The sequence below is a fragment of the Malus domestica genome, chromosome 12, assembly GCF_042453785.1.
Source record: "Malus domestica chromosome 12, GDT2T_hap1".
NCBI classification, from domain to species: Eukaryota; Viridiplantae; Streptophyta; class Magnoliopsida; order Rosales; family Rosaceae; genus Malus; species Malus domestica.
Genome location: NC_091672.1, coordinates 24212093 through 24227544, shown reverse-complemented (window position 1 = coordinate 24227544; position 15452 = coordinate 24212093). Strand labels below are relative to the sequence as shown.

Genomic DNA, 15452 nt, shown 5'->3' with positions numbered 1-15452 from the left:
TCTAAAAATATTAAAAATCAATTAAAATCTTCTAATATCTATAACAAAAAAAAATTAATATATTAACATAAATCTATCTGTAAGACATTATACTCCAACTCAAGGAACAAAAATATGAATATATATTATACATATAAATAAGATATGAAACCTAACTAAAAGATAGAAAAAACATAATATACCTACAAACAAGACACATTAATTTGTGACATGTTGATTATAAAAAAAAACATGTTATATAGGTAGATAAATATAATTAACCTGTGATATAGGTTGATTATAAAAATAATAATAAATAGGATTCAAAGCAGTAGGAAGAACAACAAAACACAAAATAATAAATAAAAAGAAATAATCAAAGAGATAATTAGGAAGAAATTTGATTTTTATAAAATCTTATTATTGAAGAGATAATTATTGATAATTAAATAATTAAATTTAAGGAATTGAACTTATTTTTATAAACTGGACTATTCCTACTATTGGCTTAAAAAATTAGACTTATATTAAGTTTCCTCATTAGATCCAGGTCCAAAAATATATATAATTTTTAGAAGCGAGTCCAATTATCGAATTTGTTCGTGTACAAGTGAAATTTGAGACTTTGCATGTATTAAATAGAGTAAACACAAATAGATCGTTTGACCCAAAAAATAAAAGATACCAATAGATTGTAGTGTTATTAACGACCATGAAATTAAATAGCAGATGATGTTAGTTTATCAAATCACGAGTGCTTTTGGGAAAATCGTCTGTCATAACCTTAATCATGTGTCTTGTTCGAGAACCTTAATAAGATTTGGGATCTAAAAATAAATACATTTTTTCCTCCACTTCTGCACTGCTATGCTTATTTTTTCCATTGATTTATTCAGTTTGATGACAATGGATAAAGAGATGTAATTGAGAAACGAAAAACAGTGGAAAACAGCTCCTATCTTGTGCGTTTTCATAAGATAATGCACATCAAATCAACATTTAGGAAAAATCAGAAAAGTGTGGATTTCTCTTTTAAATCCGTAAACAGACCTAAATTAAGAATTAGATTAAGTGGGACGAGTTAATCGTTCAGATTCCAAGTTGTTCGAATTCCTCCTCTGTTAAGAAAACATGCTCTCAGAATTCAAAAACATTTCATATATAACTTAAATTTGACGGTAATCGACTACAAAATCTCAGAACGTACAAAAAAACAGCGAGTTGTGGAAATGCATATTAGAGAAACCCGGCTAGAATCAACTAAGGCTCATGCTTGAGACTCAGCACCGTTCGTTGTTGCGTCCATCGGTTCAGCTTCTGCAGACTCCTCCTCGGGCTTATCGCTCTTCTTGCCTGCAATGTGCAACGACATCAGAATCCAAACTCTAAAAAACGACCCTGCAATCTCTCCAGGACGTGCTTAAATCGGAGTCTTACCTTTCTTCTTCTTTCCACCACCTTTCTTCTTCTTTGTGGCCAAAGACAACCAGGCTTTGATTTCAGGATCATCTACTTGTTTAGTGGGCTGCAGCTCCTGTACAGGATGAGATGTGATCCGGTCTGATCCATTTGGCATTAGCAAGACGGTGAACTTGATACGAGCAACAAAGTCACCTACGAAAATCAACAATTCATGCAATCAGGTTGAGATTGAGAAAGTAAGGGTTTCCGGAAAACATGTCCAGTTAAAAATATTGTTACCAGGCTTCTCGTGCAAAACAGGATATGGCTGCAAAAGCTCGTGGTTGACGCATTCGAGTAAACCAAGCCTAGCCCTCTTCTCTTCCAAAGCTCTAATGGCAAGACAAAACACTTCCATTAATAAAACCAATAAAAGCTGAAGACAACATTTGCAAAAATAATACAAAGTTAACAAACCTAGCAGTGAATGGCATGATGGGAAATTTCTGGCTAATTTCACTGAAAATAAACCTAGAAGCTTTCATCTTCAAGTGGTAGCTCTTGTCAACAGCTCGTTTATAGATTGTCGTCTGCTTCTCATCCAGCAGCTTAGGCTGCAAAATGACAAAATACATTGATACAGAAGTCAAATAATTATGTAACAGAATGGTAGTTAGGGTCGCTGATTGTAACTCCTTTATTACCTTGCCTTCACCTGTGCTTGCGACTATATCAACTGCATAAACTTCATTCTCCTCAAATTCTGCATCGTCAACTCTTGTCTCCGGATTAGAAACACTTAATATGACCTTGTTCCCGTCTATCACAAACTGCTTGAGCTGATGACTAAGAACACCTTCAACAATTTTGCAGTCGTAAGCTGCTGCAACCTTTTGTATTGCCTCTGTTACATCTTTGTTCTGTAGGAGCAAAAGGAAAATAACATAAAAATTTGGATAATGTAGTAATAGAAACAGAAGAATTATGCTTTACTAAACACCAAAAGGATTCATGTGTACATGTTTAAATTGACTATAAACATAGCACAAAGTATGTATTCGAAGATATATGTAGGCTAATTTGAATGACGATTGCACAGACAACAAACACATCTGTACTAGCACCAAGATGTAGCCAGTTGGTCTAGGCAACAGGGAAAAAGAGGAAATCAATAAGATTCAATTTCCTCGGCAAAGTTGCCTACAACAATGGATTGATCAATTAGGTTTCTCTTTTTGCTTCATATAGCAATGTATTCTTAATAAGGAGGGTTAATTTAGCTAATTGAATGATGATTGGACAGACAAGAAATACATCTGCACTATGCATCAAATGTAGCAAGTTCGTTTAGGCAACAAGGAAAGGAGAAAACCGATAGAATAATCAATCCCTCGGCAAAGTTGCCTACAACTATCAAATATGCTCACATACTAACCCTATCAGAGTAACTATGACAAAAAGCCTCACTTGGACATTGGCCCATAGCTTTCGACAAGTATTCATCATATAGATAAATGTATGCGCAAGTGATGAAAAAGTAACAAACTGTGGGAGTGCATATGTAAGGTGTTGGCATCAAGACCAAATTCAGTGCATCGATAAGACCAAAATCAGTGCAAGGATTAAACCAAAAAAAAAGGGAAATCTGATCATATGATAGAAACAAGTATAATAGAAAACCTAATAGAATCTCTATATATTTCTAACTTCCCTGCACTGATCAGAAACGACAACCAATTTGTCATATTTGGAAGAAGAAATGTGTAAGAATCCAAAAAGTCAATGGAAAATACATGACGCTCCATCAGTGTAACTATGACAAAAAAGCTTAATCGGATTGAATCCATAGCCAGTGATAAATTTTCATCATCTGGAGAGATCATGTTAATTAAAGAAACGACACAACAGTAAATGATCAAGTTGAGATATCCCAAAACACCAACGTTATGATAGCTGAAAGTCAAACAAGAATGAAAGTACTCTAGGGGATTGAAGTGGTGTAGGCTCAAAGGACAATATGATGAACAATGTAGATATGTCAACCAGAGCTGCCCATCAATAGCCAAGCATAATATAGGCAACAGGGAAAAAGAGGAAATCAAATTATCATAGATCACCTCGGCAAAGTTGCCTTCAAAACCTCATTCATAAAGAAGACATGTTACTATCACTGTAAATTGCAGAGAAATCATGCTATCACATCAGCAATTGAACAACTAGGCATTCTAGCTAAAAGACAGATGGAAACCTTGTGGAGATCTATGCCTACCAACTACCATCTGAGAATATGACCAAGGGAAAAATGAAAAAGAAAATAAATTAAATATCCAAAAGGTGCTTGACAATTGGATAACATAGGGTCCCCTCAGTGTAACTATGACAAAAAGCTTCATTTGGATGAAAGTCCATAGCTTATACTAACGTTTCATCATCAGGGGGTGCAATGACCATAAAACACATCTTTTCAGGTTACGAAAACAAGAAAGCAAATGTTAATTCAAAGCATAACATCAAAATAGAAGACCACAAAGTGTAAACGCTTAACTAATGGCCAAGAAATCACAGTTCAGATCAATAAAAATAATGCAGTCACTCAGCATCCTCAAACAATCCATAACCTATTACAGAAAAAGTGTAATAACTCAATACAATAAATTACCTTTCTCCCTGGCCTAACAAGCCTTAAAGCAACTTCAGCAGCAGTATTAGCAGCTGCAATAACATCAGCAGCCCTTCCTGTAACCGGTCCAGCTTGAAGAACATGAGTATGTGCGACTATGGCAATGAACCCATCAATATGACAGCCCAAATCACTGCATGAGAACAAAATTACATCAGTATGTTGATACTTGTGAGATAAAAGTCCGAACCAAATTATCTAATACACAAGCTTCTTCCAAAAATATCGGAACAAATAAAATTTGGTTATGATCAAAACCTACATCTTCAGAATATCGCCTTCTTCCAACACTGACTCGTCACTGCCAAGAGGAGAGAAATGGCATACAGTGTTGTTCACAGAAATGCAAGTCGGGAAGGCAACGCCTCGTTCGATCTTCTTCTTCGCATTTTTGTACATGTTGCCAGTTTGTCTGAATACAAAAAATAACACAACCCATTAATAACAATCGCAAAAAAATTCCAACAAAAAGCAATAAAATTCCAATGCCAACAAGAAAAATTAACTCATGGGGTATTTTTAAAAACTATAAATTAAATTTATACTTACTCTCTGATGTATGAATCCCCTTTCTCACAAAGGTCCACAATCTTCGCTTTCGGTTTGCATTCGGATATTACCAGCTGCAGAGCCTCTGCAAAATTTCCCAAATGCAAATCAGCACATTCATCCACAAAAGTACATGAATATTCAAAAGCCAAATATTTTACGGTGGTGTTAAAATTTATACAAAGAGCTGGAAAATTACTGTTAACAATTTCAGCGGCGCTCTTGTATTTGGTGACGACTTCCGGAGATGTGAGATCCAGCTCCTTCTCCTCTCTCTCATCGTCCGACATCGTTTCGAAGCTCAGTGAATTATCCGACTTCAAAAATCTAAAAAATAAAAAATTCGATGAGAAATCGAGAAGCCAGTGACGAAGAACTGCTGCGAAATGAGAATTATCAATTCGAAAAACAAAATCCGATTTGATAATTTCAAACCTGATTGGGTGAAAATCTGAGATGCGATGAGGAGAGTGCTGGGGGTTGAGGTGAGTGTTTGGGGGTTAGGGTTTAATATAGCAGAGTATAATAGGACCAATATGAAGGTGGCTTGGTAGAGAAAGCTAGGGTTTCAACGTGCGGCTGCGTTTGCTTATATAGGATTTTGAGTCACAGCTTATGTTAGGGTTTTATTTTGTTTGCTTATTATTTTTAACAAAAATGATATTTTTACCATTTTTTTTTTGTCAAGATATTTTTATCGTTTACTTGTACCATTATTTGTAATATCTTTCTCTAATAGAGATAACTCACATGCGTTACTCTTATCTCTATGGTACAAGTGATATACAAATAGATGGTAAGTGTAGCATTACTCTATTTTTAATAACTTTATATGTTATTAAAAAGAGTAATGCCCTCACTTAGTACTAAGAGGTCTATGGTTGACTATCGCAAAAGTTGATTAATGTGTTTTTTTTATTGGTGACACATCATTTAATTTAAAATTTTGTAATGCTATGGAAACTAAATTTGTAAATAAAGTTTTGAAAACTAAATGACATGGAAGTTGGTGATCAGTTTATTACTTAAACGTTAATAAATTTGCTTATTTTTATTGGTGACATATCATTTAGTTTGTAAATTTTGTCTCTAAATTTAGTCTCTTTTGTATTACCTTAAAAAAAAAAATTGAGTCGAGCGATAGCGTTAATAAGTTAAATGTTAAATTAGCCATCGACAAAGTTCAAATCTATACCGTCATACAAAGTACACTATTTTTCCAGCATTGTGATAAATGACTACTTGCATTACCCTTAAAATTTTGATCTCACTAGAATTATTTTATTCAAATAGTTGTTATTTTTAATTTTTTTTTTTTTAAGTACAGATTTTGTGGTTGTAGTTTTTTTTTTTTTTTAAGTACAGATTTTGTAGTTGTAGTTACTATTTGTTTTTAAAGTACAGATTTTAGGGTTGTTCTTATTAGATTCGGCACTTTCTTTTCTTTTTTTAGTTGTATAATTTTGGTTTTGTCATTTGGTCTTAATAATACTTCCGCTTTTGGAGCTCATAAGGAAGCTGTTGCGATCACGGGGGTTTTCTATTCTATTTGTTGGGTTTGGGAGATCATATTAATTATTAAAGGTTCAACTATTTTAAGGCTGTTTACGTAATCAAATTAAGACTGTATGGAAGTCACATGAATAATGCAATTCAACTCCTTTTTTTTTTTTTTTTTGAGGAATTGGATTTCTTTGTGGGAGGTGGAAATTGAATTCCAATAGTTGGGGTAATTGGAAATGAGTAATGTTAGAAAGACCAAATTTTGTAAACCAAATGATGTGAATATTGATGATTGAATTATTATTTAGTATTGATTAACGTGTTTATTTACTATTGATGACACATCATATGATCATTTTACGAATTTGATATTTTTAACATTATCTCCACATATTTTAAATGCATGACTCTACCCATTATATCCCCACATATTTTATAAAATGTCAAGTTTGCTTAGGGTATAATTATAGCAATTTGAAGATGATGGCCTAAACAAAAACAATTAGAGGAATTTAAGTCTGTCTATGATGTATTTATAGTAGTTTGGAGAAACGCTCAATTGTAGAACGAGATTACAACGAAATAGGTCTTTTTTGAAGAAAAAGAAACTAGTTTTAAAGAGGTGGAAAAGGGGCAAAAAAATTATAAAGAGGTAGAAAGTTTCTATAATTTATAAATATATGTTGTTATGAGAGTTAAAGTTATTACCTAGCACATAAATAAATTTATTCAGAACATGGGTAGTTTAGTAAGTATACTAGTTTTAATTCAGATTCAGGAGTATTTGGTAAACAACTTTTATGGAATTAGCATCTTTCATTTTCCGATTTCAGACAATTTAGTAAACAACTTCCGCGCATATTTCTTCCAGCTTGTTGTTTCTCGAAGAAAGACTGTATTTTTTCTTTATTGCGTTGGTATTTGTAAGCCTTTGTCTTACGCCTCGTGATGTTTAGTCATACAACGTGTTAATAAAATATTTGTTCATAATATTCACATTTGGGTTTTGGATAGATTTTCTTATCCTTCTTTTATTCTCTAATGTTTAATAAAACATTTTTTCCAATAAACAAAAAGTTAACTGAAATAAATCAATTTAAAGTTTTGTTGTTGATGATTGATAGATTCGTCAACATGTGAACAATATATTGTCGTTATTTGATTTTGTTTATAACTCTAATTAGAATTTATAAAATTTCTTTTCATATAATTTTCCTTACTTTTTTTCATATAAATTTTGTTCAATATCATTTTTTTATTTATTATCTCTAATGATTTACATTGTAAGAAAAACATTATTTTCTTTATTTTTATTTTTTTTGGATAAAGGTATTAAGCTAATCAAATCTAAAATATGAGAAATTCAAGTTTAAGTGTTAGAAAATGAACACATTACTCTAACCAACTCGTTTAACACACATTTGCTCATATATTCATTTACCTAAAACTTATATATAAATATAAATATATATATATATATTTGAAAATTTAACCATTAGGATAAATTCTACCTTGTATTTATAAATTGTTATGTCTTTCTTTTTGTGTTACCTAAAAGTTAAATGTGACCATTATCATATTTTTCCTCCAATGGGAGAATGGTGAGATGGAATGTGGTATATAGGCGCTTATATGCATGTTCTAGTCATAATAGCAACCTACATGAAAAATTATATCGTAGTGTCCAAAACTAATAATAGAATGTTATGTCAAGATAAGCTTGCAAGTGACAAAGTATCAATCGTCATTGTGAGATTGTACATTAACAACTGTTCTAAAAATTGACATAGGCAGTATCTAGGCGCTACGCGGTAGTTATTTGCCGGGATTAAACCCAAGTCAGGAGGCAAATTGGGGAAGTGATTAGGCGGCACCTAGGAGACCTAGGTTGGTGCTGGGAGGCTTAGCTGGTCTGGGCATGGTTGAAAAAGAAAGACGCAGAGCCTCTTGTTTTCAATCTGCAGAATAAAAACGCAGAAAGAGGCTTAGCCGGTCTTGTCTGCATGAATCAGATGATGGCTGCGGAGCGCGGCGGCTGGTGGATGGGGTTTTTTTTTGTTTTTGGCAGAAGGGTTATGGCTGGTGTAATAAGGCTAATGAAGGACGACAGACTTTTAATTTCTAGAACTGAAATAATTAGGATGAAAAGTTTTATACTTGTGAACTTAACTAAAAGTTTGATGACAATAAAGGGATACTTTTAAAATAACTTAAAGAGCTTTTAGAAAAACTGTTTTGGTTTAATGTTTTGGGTTTTAAAACACTTGAATGAAGCACTTCAAATGTTTTTCTAGGATTTACTTACATTTTTACAAAGAATTGATTCTAAAAATATGTTAACAAAAAACACTTTTAATCATTTTAAAAATAGTTTCAAACGAGACATATATCAACAAGGGAAACGTTTTAAAGGTTACAAGCCGAAAAATGGGTCACTCTTCAACACCATATACAAGCAAAACAAATGGGCCACCATACTTCAAGATTTTACATATTTTACAGACTGGAAGGCAGAAACTAATGATGTGACCATTTTATGGATGTCATTATTGTAGATCTCTTATGTTTGACCGTTTAAGTCAGATGGAAGTAGAAGACTGACTTGCATCTACTTTCTGGAAATTTGCGGTGGAAGACCTTGAATTTAAGGCTTTCTAAATTAAAAATATTTTCATAAACGAAGGTATTCGTGCTTGGATGGCGGCATTCCTGGGCGATTACAAGACTACGACTACAATACAGTCATGAGCCTAAACAATAACCTTTTTTTGGTTTGTTCTTCGTTGAAAACAAATTCCTTCCGTCCCACCTTGTCTTGAATCATCGCAAGGAAAATCATAATCAAAATCAGCTTTTAGCAGGTTTATTGATAGAGATCAATCATTTTTTTTCGTGTGCGTTAGTCGCACCTTGACATCTTTCACTGGGTCGCTCCCACTCCAACTCCGTGTGTAGTAAGCACTCTCGGATTGGGATTATTGGGATAAGGAATAAACAAACCACAGATAAATCCAAGCGAATCTTTCTTAAATCTAAGCGATATTAGGGGTACCCACTCACAAGAGGGTCACAGTGACCAAGCTCGAGTGATTGTTTACCATATCCTCAACGAATGTAGATTAAAGCAAAAAAAATTCAGTTTTCTCCCGCATCTTATTGTACAAGTTAGTCAATAGAAAGTTACAGCAAAATATCTAAAATTTATATATATTAAAAGCCAAACTCGGGTGGTACTGTTCTAGAGTAGTAAAATGGCGCAAATGCCCTCCAAAAAAATTCTTTCTCAGTGTTTTCTACCAGCTTCTCTACATTAAAAAGACGGTTGTGTCCTTTGTGTCCACGTGTCTGCCATCGCCTATTCTCTTCGTGCGTTGAGTGGCTTTAGATCCGTCTAGTATGTGTCTTTCGATTAATAATTATGTGCATTATGCCATTGCTTTTTATGGGGCTTTCTGTCATTCATATCACAACTTTGGAGAATTTACATAATCTTTATTACTAATTATTTACATATCTTCGTTTTCTAACTATCCAAATTACTAGTTCATGAGAATAAACAAATTTCTAGAAGTAATTATGCAAGTTGAAGGTAAAGGAGAAATAATCACACATAAGATTATAAAAGGCTTAAACAGTTGTTGATGCTCAACTCAGTTGAATCTGAGAGAGGTTGTGTGTTTGTATTTATAGGAATGAATTACATCAAAGAGTTATAAGTCAAACTGATTACAACTAACTAGTCTATATCAATCCCGAAATATAAGAGATAATACAAGAGTATATCCCCAACTCTTAGCAGCAGCATCTGTAGTGGAAGAGTCACAGCAAACAACCAAGTTATGGTTTATCACGCTCCCGCAAGCTAAGCGGTCGACCAAGAACGGGAAGCTTGGAAATAAGAAATTGAAACCGAGTGGAAGACAAGCCTTTGGTCAGAAAATCTGCTACCTGATCCGGAGATGCAACATATCCCACAATAATTTCCTTCCGAGTAACCTTCTCACGAACATAATGGTAATCAACTTCAACATGTCGCATGCGTGCTTGATATACAGGGTTCGAAGCAACGGCAAGAGCACTTATATTATCACACCATAACTGAGGGGGTGTAAGATAAAGATGAAGATCATGAAATAAATTGCGAAACCAAGACAAAGTAGTGGCAGTATAAGTGAGTTGACGATACTCAGCTTCAGTGCTTGAGCGAGAAACGCCACGTTGTTTCTTGGAGCTCCATGAAATTAAATTAGATCCAAGAAAAATACAATAACCGCCTGTGGAACGACTATCATTAGGATCACCGGCATAGTCCGCATCCGCATAAGCTGTGATGGATAGGGAACTTGGACGATAGAGCAAGCCATGATCATGAGTGCCCTTAAGATAACACAAAATGCGTTTGACAGCAGCCCAGTGTACCGTTGTGGGAGAGTGCATGAACTGACATACTTGATTGACAGAGAAGGCAATGTCGGGACGAGTAAAGAGCAAATATTGAAGGGCACCCATGACACTACGGTATTCAGTAGCATCAGAAAGATGATCTTCTTCGTGAAGAAGCAAACGACGACCATGAGATGATGGCGTTTGGATGGGCTTGCAGTCGACCATGTGTGTTCTTTGAAGAAGGTCCCTGATATATTTGGCATGGGACAAATGAAATCCAGATGTGGTACGAGTAACCTCCATTCCTAGAAAATAATGTAGGGGCCCAAGATCTTTCATAGAGAAAAGGGAGCCAAGCTTAGCAATGAGTTGGGCAATCTGCGAACTATTATTTCCAGTGACCAAAATGTCATCAACGTAAATCAAGAGATAAATAATGGTGGTGCCATCAAAGTAAGTAAATAAGGATGAGTCAGCTTGGGAAGCAACGAACCCGAGTGCCTCTAGATGATTGGAGAAGCACTGAAACCACGCCATGGGGGCTTGTTTGAGTCCGTAAAGTGAACGTTGCAATTTGCAGACATGAGTTGGAAACTGAGGATCAACAAAGCCCTGGGGTTGTCACATATAGACATCTTCAGAGAGGGAACCATGTAAGCAGGCGTTCTGAATGTCCAACTGTCGGATAGACCAATTGTAGTGCAGTGCAACAGAAATAATTAAGCGAATGGTGGTGTGAGTAACCACAGGACTAAACGTTTCGGCGTAGTCAAGGCCTTCCTGCTGATGAAAGCCATTAGCAACAAGTCGGGCTTTAAAGCGTTCGATGGAGCCATCGGATTTGCGTTTGATTCTGTAAACCCATTTATTTGGAAGAACATTAAGATATGGTTGAAGCGGCACAAGAGTCCAAGTGCCAGTGCGTTGGAGAGCTGTGAACTCCTCAGCCATGGCTTGATGCCACCGAGGACATTTGTTAGCCTGTGTAAAACTAGAAGGTTCAACCAAAGTATTAGTGACAGCAATTAAAGCATAGCGGGGATTAGGTTTACAAATGCCATCTTTGGCTCGAGTAAGCATGGAGTGAGATGGTGGACGAGGTGTCAGTGGCACAGTGCTCGTGATCCCAATATTCGCAAGGGAAGGTAAGGATGGGGAAGGGTTAGAGGTATGGGAAATAGTGGAGTCTGGAGGAATAGTGAATGATATGATAGGGATAGTAAGGTTGGCAAGCGGTGGAGTAGGAGTAGATAAAGGTAGAGGTGGGGTAGGATTAGGTGGCAAGGGTATAGGGTGGACACGGTGGGTAGTGTGGGCGAGTGGGTTTGTAGGTGGCAGGAGAGAAGGAGTTGGCAAGGTAATAGGATTGAGATGGTGAGAGGTGGTGGGATTTGAGACTGTAGGTGGCAGGATGTGGTCAATGTTGATCATGTCAGGGGATGGAGCATGCAGAACCGGAGGAACAACCATATCCTTATAGGGAAAGCATTTTTCATCAAAAATAACATGGCGAGACATAAAAAGTTTGCCTGTGGATGGATCAAAACAACGATAGCCCAGCTGATTTAAAGAATATCCAAGAAAAATACACTTTTTAGACCGAAATTGAAGTTTGGTTTGACTATATGGGCGAAGATATGGGAAGCATGCACAACCAAAAACCTTTAAAAATTCATAGTTAGGAGGAGTGGAGAATAATTTTTGAAAGGGAGATGCATTATGTAAAACTTTGGTGGGCAAGCGATTAATCAAATAATTGGCAGTGTGAAAGGCTTCTACCCAAAACGTGACAGGGATGGATGCATAAGCAAGAAGAGTAAGGCCAGTTTCAACCATATGTCGATGTTTACGTTCGGCAAGGCCATTTTGTTCAGGGTGATGAGGACATGTAAAACGATGATGAATGCCATGAGAGGATAAATAGGTTTTAAAAACATGATTCATATATTCACCACCACCATCCGTTTGCAAAGATTTGATTTGTCTACTAAACATATTTTCAACGAGTTTCTTAAAAGTGACAAAAGTATTAAACACGTCGGATTTTAGTTTTAAAGGATATATCCAAGAGTAGCGCGAATAATCATCAACTAAAATCACATAATATTTAAATCCATCAATCGAGTAAGACGGGGAAGTCCATACATCCGAATGAATTAAATCTTAAGGAAATTGGGAATTTGAACTGGAAAGCGGGAAGGGAAGCTTGTGACTTTTGCCTAGAGGACAAGAATGACATAGAGCAGAAGTCACATGGCCATGAATTGGCAATTTATTTCTAGCAACTAAAAACTTTAAAATAGAAGAAGAAGGATGCCCTAATCTAGAGTGCCACACTGCATCAGAGACGCAACCACCATAAAATGCAAAAACGCCATGTTTATTGTTTGATGAAAGACTGGAAAAAGGATAGAAGCCGTTCTTACTCCGGCCTTGCAAAAGGGTCCTCCCTGTTGTTAAGTCCTGAACACGATAAGAATGGGGATATAAGGTTAGGGAGCAGTGGTTATCCATAGTAAAACGATTGATAGAAATAATATTGGTAGAAGCATTGGGACAATATAAGGTGTTGGAAAGATTAAAGGTATGGGAGGGAGTGCGAATATGTGAGTGACTAACTTTAGAGATATGCAAACCTGTGCCGCCAACTACACCATTCACATGGTGATTTTCATTGTACTCTCGGGGATCAGCCACTTGTGTGAGATCATTCGTAATATGAGCATTAGCTCCATAATCAAAGAGCCAATTTTGAACTTGAGGGGGAGCCACAGGGAGATGGTCAGGAGCATGAGCAGCGGCAGCAAAGGCCTGAAGCTTGGGCGCAGGAATGCGACCTTCGTATGCCATGTTCATACGATTGTAGCAATTGATAGCAGAGTGACCAGGTTTGTGGCAGATTTGACACTGAACACGACCATTGGGATTAAAGCCATGACCTTGCTGAGGGCCAACACCAAGAACACCATCAGGAAGAGCATGAGCTCCTGGTTGTCGAATCACGCCACGACCACCTTGAACAGGACCACGACCGCCACGACCCACAGCAGCATGAAAACCACGACCACGACCGGCCTGAAAACCGCGCCCTCCACGGCCAGCAACGAGAGCAGTAGGGGCAGCATCAAGGTAGAGCACCTGACTCATCTTTTGACGACGTTCGGCACCGAGAAGCAAGGCCTCCAAAGCACCATAGGAGATGGCATCCTCTCGAGCTTGAGCAGACGAGACAGTGCTTTCAAACGCAGGACCAACATTGTTGAGAACAATGGCTACCAAGTCCGAGTCTGAAACAGGAGACCCCGAGAGAGATAGAGTGTCAGCGAGAGAGTTCACACGATCCAAAAAATCAGCAATGGATGAATCACCACGATGTGTGTTCATCAGATCACTCCGGAGTTGCAAAAGACGACCAGTTGATGTGGAAGCATAACGCTCACGGAGAGAAGTCCAAGTGGAGTGAGAACTAGTTTTGCCAATAAGAGTGGCCAAAACAGTGGGGTGAACGGAACTGTTGATCCATGATATAACCATGGCATCCTGCTGCATCCAGAGTTCGAAAGCGGGGTTGACAGTATTGGTGAGATTGCCGTCAGAATCTTTGAGAAAAGCCGAAGGACACTGACTAGTGCCATCAACGAAGAAGACGAGGTTCCTGCTACGAAGCAGGGGAAGCATTTGCGCATGCCAAAGAGGATAGTTGGTACGATCAAGCTTGATCGTCAAAAAATTGGAGACATTAGGGATAGCAGAAGGGGGTAGGGCAGAAGAGGAGTCAGAGGGGGAAGATGCAGAAGAGGCCATGGCAAAGAAGGAAAAAAAAATTCTAGGGTTGTCGTGAGACTTTCTTAGCTCTGTGATACCATAAAGGAGAAATAATCACACATAAGATTATAAAAGGCTTAAACAGTTGTTGATGCTCAACTCAGTTGAATATGAGAGAGGTTGTGTGTTTGTATTTATAGGAATGAATTACATCAAAGAGTTACAAGTCAAACTGATTACAACTAACTAGTCTATATCAATCCCGAAATATAAGAGATAATACAAGAGTATATCCCCAACTCTTAGCAGCAGCATCTGTAGTGGAAGAGTCATAGCAAACAACCAAGTTATGGTTTATCAGAAGGTACGTTGTGTATGAATAGATGTCTCCAAGCCTATTATTCAATTCCACGAAAGTTATTATTATGCTTAAGCATTTGAATTCCAATGACGTCTCTAATACTAACGTTCATGCTCCTACTTCTTAGGACTCTACTTTTTGATATCCGCATCTCGAAATCACCATCGTTTTTTTGGAGACCCAACTTCTCAATTGCGATATCGTCTACATACAAAGTTTTATTGTTCTAACTGGAACAATACAGTCATTCTCTCGCAATAAAAAATCAGTTTTCTCCAACATCTCATTATGAAGTGAAATCAAAACAATAAACTATGACGATGTAGCGAAAACTATAGACGAATGGTATTAATATGTATTATGAAAATTATAAGCTATTGTGTTTCAGAAAATTGGTTTGATATTGGAATGCAATCCATTAAAATAACTCCAATTTCCCAATTATTTCACACTTCTATCGTTTAACCATGCTGTGATGGAAATTTCATTTTCGTGAATGTACATACATGGCATGTTTGTGTTACGAAATACACAAGAAGTTTGTGACATAGCATGTTCTTTCTTTTGTGACTTCGGTGAGTCGGAAAAGTCACCACTCTTTCCTTGGGATCCAGCAATTCTTGAGTGCGGATGCCCATATAGGATAACAGACACAAGAGGGACAGGGGACCAATAACGCGGTCAGGTGGCCGCGTGGTCCAGATGCCTGGATTCTAGAATTTCTCCCACGGTAACACCAACACATCAACTCTTAAGTACAGTTACTTTAAGATTAAAACAAAGAAAACATCATCTTTAATTAGTTCTCTAACAATCAGTTCTTGATAT

General features: G+C 36.7%; 3 protein-coding genes across 3 annotated transcripts; all 3 read right to left on the bottom strand.

The window, feature by feature from the left end:
* Positions 1–1122: 1122 nt before the first annotated feature.
* Positions 1123–5229, bottom strand: LOC103450674 (ERBB-3 BINDING PROTEIN 1-like). The gene is made up of 10 exons (XM_008390047.4): positions 5045–5229; positions 4809–4936; positions 4610–4694; positions 4323–4472; positions 4040–4193; positions 2085–2300; positions 1858–1994; positions 1681–1772; positions 1417–1593; positions 1123–1332 (listed from the first exon to the last, which is right to left on the bottom strand). The coding sequence occupies exons 2-10, from the start codon at positions 4897–4899 to the stop codon at positions 1247–1249; spliced, it is 1188 nt and encodes a 395-aa protein (XP_008388269.1). The 5' UTR covers positions 4900–4936; positions 5045–5229; the 3' UTR covers positions 1123–1246.
* A 4720-nt stretch (positions 5230–9949) lies between these two features.
* LOC139189894 (uncharacterized mitochondrial protein AtMg00810-like) lies at positions 9950–11035 on the bottom strand. The gene has a single exon (XM_070809158.1). The coding sequence runs from the start codon at positions 11033–11035 to the stop codon at positions 9950–9952; it is 1086 nt and encodes a 361-aa protein (XP_070665259.1).
* Positions 11036–11119: 84 nt separating this feature from the next.
* LOC108171738 (uncharacterized) lies at positions 11120–14302 on the bottom strand. Its single transcript, XM_029089877.2, has 2 exons — positions 13135–14302; positions 11120–12027 (listed from the first exon to the last, which is right to left on the bottom strand). Exons 1-2 carry the CDS (start codon positions 14300–14302, stop codon positions 11120–11122), a joined length of 2076 nt encoding a protein of 691 aa, XP_028945710.2.
* Between the last annotated feature and the right edge of the window lie 1150 nt (positions 14303–15452).